This window comes from Rana temporaria, chromosome 1 (genome assembly GCF_905171775.1).
Source record: "Rana temporaria chromosome 1, aRanTem1.1, whole genome shotgun sequence".
Lineage (NCBI taxonomy): Eukaryota > Metazoa > Chordata > Amphibia > Anura > Ranidae > Rana > Rana temporaria.
Window position 1 is genome coordinate 676,249,952 of NC_053489.1, and position 4,890 is coordinate 676,254,841.

Consider the following 4,890-nt stretch of genomic DNA (forward strand, 5'->3'; position numbering starts at 1 on the left):
TTGCGATTATTGTGCAGCTCGAGTCTAGACAAAACCTAATCTTCTAGCTTTGGAATTAGTGGGAGAGATTTACTAGACAGGATATAAAGGGAAATCTACACCAACAACACAAAGAAATCATGACAGAGATTAAAAATCATTCCCCACTCTATAAAAAAAAAAGCATTGTTATTTCTGTCCCTGTTGTGTGAGAATTCCCCTCACTTCCTGTCTATTAATCTTGTCAGTAGAACAGAAAGTGAGAACATATCTCCTAATGGAGCCACAAATAGCACTATAAATCATACAGTTCTAATCCTTCAACTCCATCAAAAACTGAACAAATATATATATATTTTTGGCTATAGATACATTGCAAAGGTGTCGGCTCTAGGGGTGTAATGTAATCCCAACCTTCACTACACCACCTCGTGTTTCACTGACCTGGAACAAGCATGCAGCTAGTGAAGTCCAAATAATCTGACTTAAAGAGGAGTTCCACCCAAATTTGGAACTTCCTCTTAACCCACTCCTCTCCCCCTTACATGCCACATTTGGCATGTAATTTTTTTTGGGGGGGGGGTGGGGGCTTCAGCACGAGTGGGACTTCCTGTCCCACTTCCTCCTTCCTGTAGGCGACTAAGCTTAATCGCCTTCAGGAAGTGGCTGCTGTAGGCGATCGCCTAGGACACGTCACAGGTTAGGACCTGTGACGTGTCCTAGGCGATCGCCTACAGCGATCTCCTGGCCAATTACACGGCGCAGTGCCGCTCGCGCATGCGCATTGGGTGCCCGGCCGTGAAGCCGAAAGCTGTCACGGCCGGGTGCCCACACTGAAAATGAAGACGCCGGCCGGGGAGGGGGGGAGAGGAGCGGAGCCCCGGCCGGCGCGTCGCTGGAGCAGGTAAGTGCCTGTTTATTAAAAGCCAGCAGCTACACTTTTTGTTGCTGCTGACTTTTAATAAACATACAAATGGCTGGAACGCCCCTTTAATGCATGCTTGTTTGTGGTCAGTAACAAACTAGGTGGTAAAATTAGGTATCTAAAGCCTCATACACACGGTCAGACTTTTTGCCAACTAACTTCAAAATGAGCAGGTTTTCCAAAACATCCTACCGTGTGTACGCTCCATTGGACAAACTTTTTCGGTTTTCATCGGACAAAAGTTCGCTCTGCAAACGGATTAACTTTTCGGCAACAAAAGTCCTACGGTGCAAAGTCCTATCGTGTGTACAGAAGTTCATCGGACTTTTGTCCGAAGTACAAACACGCATGCTCAGAACCAATGTTAAAATCAACCAACAATAGCAGAAGTTGACCAAAGGGTGGCGGTAAAGAGCAGAAAAATCACGTGATGTTGGGAAAGTTTGCAGAAAAGTCCTGCCGTGTGTATGCTATGGGTGTGCCCGGCCGACTCCCTTCGGACAAAAATCCACGGAAAAGTTTGTTTGAAGTCCGATCGTGTGTATAAGGGTTAAGCTGGATACACACTATTTTTTGTCGATTTGTTTTCCTTCAGGATTTACCAAAACCATATAATATGAGGTAAAAACTTAAAGGTCCATATGCATGATCGGATTTTCCGACAACAAACGCGTGATGGCAGGGTTTTGACGGAAAATCCAACCATTTGTATGCTCCATTGGACAATTGTTATCAGATTTTCCGACAACAAATGTGCGCCGTTGGATTATCCGATCGTGTGTACACAAGTCCATCGGAAATAAATCCAAAGTACAAACACGCATGTTTAGAACCAATGCTAACCATAAGACAACATTTGCAGAAGTTGCCCAAAGGGTGGCACTAAAGAGCTGAAAAAAACACACACATAGTTTTGTGTATGTTGGCTGACAAAGTTCTGCCATCTGTATGCAGAACAAGTTCACGGCCAACGCCCTTCACACAAAATTCTACTTATTTGTCCGACGAAAATCCAATTGTGTGTACGAAGCTTAAAGCAGAGGTTAACACAAAAAGTGAACCTCCCCTTTTTGGATCCCTCCCCCCCCCCCCCTCCGGTGACACATTTGGCACCTTTCAGGGGGGTGCAGGTATTTGCACCACTTCTGGGTTCTGATCCCCGCGGGGAATCCAGCCTGTCCCGTCACACCCCCCCCCCCCCCCGCTGTCTTCTGGGGAACACTGTTCCCAGGAGAGAGCAAGGACCAGTGACGGCGCGGATGCTCAGTAGGGAATCGGGCAGTGAAGCCACAAGGTTTCACTTCCTGATTCCCTCATCAAAGATGGTGGCAGAAGCAGCCGAGGACGGAGCTATTGGTCAGCCTCGGTTGCTGATATCGCGGGCGCGCTGGACAGGTAAGTGTCCATTTTTAAAAAGTCAGCAGCTGCAGTATTTGTAGCTGCTGACTTTTTAAAAAAAATAAAATAAATTGGCGGAACCTCCGCTTTAGGAGTTTCAATTTGTATGCAAATCGGAAGGCCCTTACACTACATGGTTTTGGTAAATCTAAAGGAAAGCAGACATCACAAAGCTGTATAGTGTGTATGGGAGTCTTAGGATGAAAATGAAAGCCACAGACCCTGCAGCTTTATAAATAAATCAGTGACGGCTGTTCTCGTCTAATGCTTCCTCCTATTGGAGTATTTCACCAATTAGATTCTCTGCCTTGTGATGTCACAATCTCTGGGCAGATTTCTCACACTAATACCCCTCCCCAGATACATTTATAAAACCACTCCCTACATGGAACACAGCATGGAGGGGTTCAGTGAAGATGGTGAGGAACGTGTGGATATGTCGGGCCGGGTCACACAGATCATAAAAAGTCATCCGCCCGGCCTCATAATCCAGATCTATCCTGATTCTGGAACTGAAGAGATTGCCGGGTAATCGGATCTCATTTCTGTTGTCTATCAATAAGTGCGTATTATCCCACAGCCTCTCCAAACCCCAGGACTTACTATTATATCCAACTTGTGTCTGACCTCCTCTCCTGTCTATACTGGGGTAACACATCCCGACTATCCACCGATCTGACCCTCCAACATCCACTTCCCAGCAATGTCTCCCTGAGGAGAAACTCTGACTGCTCATCACCTGATTACACCGAAATCTCTCTGGTGTTTCTGGGCGATTCTGAGGTGATGATGAGAAGGAAGCAGTTTTCCTGTCATCTGATATATGAAGATCATTAGCAGCTGTGCTCACATCCAGTAATATGTCTGTAACCACCGACAACCCTGATGTTTGCTGTACAGCCCAAATATTTGGTCGTCCAGGCTGGAGGTGTGAGTGTTGTATGGTGGGGGAGGGTTGGGCATGTCTCCTGGAGGACTCATCATTGATGTGACCTTTGCCCTGTGTAGCAGAATGTGGAGAGACATGTGTGTCTGAACATTTCTGTACATTTACCTCAGACATGATATCAGATAAACCTGTGTGTAATGTGTGTGAGATCCCCACCACATCCAGATCCACTCCATCATGGAGGAGTATATCATGTCTCTCTCTGTCCTCATCATCTCCATCCTCAGTATCACACAAGTCACCTGTGTCTGATTTCTGTAGGACAGTCAGTGGGTCCTTCATGTTACACATCTCCTCAATGTCCTCCATCTTCCTGGACAGCTCCTCCTTCTTTATTTCCAGCTGTTGGATCATATCAGACAGTAATTGAGAGACCCTCTGTGCCTGCCCGGAGATCTCACTCAGGACTCTCTTCTCCAGGTCTTCCAGACGTCTCCTGAGGTCTCTGAGCAGGACAGTGACTCTCTCTGTCTGATCATCTGCTTTTCCGAGTACTTTCCTCATGCGTTCCTGCAGACTCTTGACCCTTTTCTTTGTCTCCTCTCTCTCTATCACCAGTTTCTGCAGAACATTCCTCAGTTTTTTCTTCTTCATCTCAGAGGCTTCATCCAGAGTCTCCACCTGGTGTCCCCGATGTTCTCCGACCAAAGTGCAGGACACACAGATACAGGTTGAGTCCTCAGTGCAGTAATACTCCAGGATCTTCTTATGGACGGAGCATTTCCTGTTCTCCAGGGAAGTGGTGGGGTCACATAAGACGTGTTCTGGTGACTTGCTGTGGACTTTCAGGTGTTTGTCACACAGAGAAGCTTCACACAACAGACAAAATTTTACAGCAGGTACAGGAGAGTGAATACAGTAAGTACAGAAGACTCCGCGCGCCTCCTGATCTGGCTGAGCAGACAGGAAATTCTCCACTATGTTACACAGCGTTATGTTCCTCCGCAGTGCAGGGCGATCCAGGAACTCTTCTCTACAATCAGGACAGAAATAACCTCCAGACCACTCCTGTGTATCCAACACACGGCCAATACAGTCCTGGCAGAAGTTGTGCCCACATTTCAGGGTTACAGGATTTGTATAAATGTTCAGACAGACGGAACATTCCAGCTCCTTCCTCAGATCAGCAGACGCCATTCCTGAGAGCGGAAGAGAGAAATTATACTAAACGTCTCTGACACTCAGTAAGCAGTTCTGTACATTCCTACACAGGGCGAGGTGATCCGTTCTGTACACTCCTACACAGGGCGAGGTGATCCGTTCTGTACACTCCTACACAGGGCGAGGCAGAGACTTTCACCCGTAGACATAGGAATTCTTATAGAGGAAACACAGATAATACATGGGAGGATTTCTGACAATCTCTGTATCTAGGGAAGAATAAAGGGCATTTAATAAGCTGTTGTATGAGAAATATGTATTTCTCCTTTGTATTTTTATTTAAGTATTTATCTGAAGAAATACAGGTGATCTGAAGATTAGGGGGTGACACGGACATGGGGTGTTGGCAGTCAGAAGTCTAAGTTAAGATAAAACACAAAAGGCACGTATCGGAGAAGAGTAAAAAAATAAAGTGTATAGATACTAAGAGAAGGAGGACAGAACATATTGGCCCCATAAAGAATGATGAAGGGAATTT

At 46.1% G+C, this 4,890-nt stretch overlaps 1 protein-coding gene across 1 annotated transcript; it reads right to left on the bottom strand.

Annotated features, from left to right (window-relative positions):
- Window positions 1-2,439: 2,439 nt before the first annotated feature.
- On the bottom strand, window positions 2,440-4,413 carry LOC120925074 (E3 ubiquitin/ISG15 ligase TRIM25-like). Its single transcript, XM_040335955.1, has one exon. The coding sequence runs from the start codon at window positions 4,386-4,388 to the stop codon at window positions 2,646-2,648; it is 1,743 nt and encodes a 580-aa protein (XP_040191889.1). The 5' UTR covers window positions 4,389-4,413; the 3' UTR covers window positions 2,440-2,645.
- Window positions 4,414-4,890: the final 477 nt, after the last annotated feature.

Bases quoted from the DNA above. Each gene is read 5' to 3' on its own strand.
- LOC120925074 (XM_040335955.1), bottom strand. From the start codon at position 4,388: ATGGCGTCTGCTGATCTGAGGAAGGAGCTGGAATGTTCCGTCTGTCTG.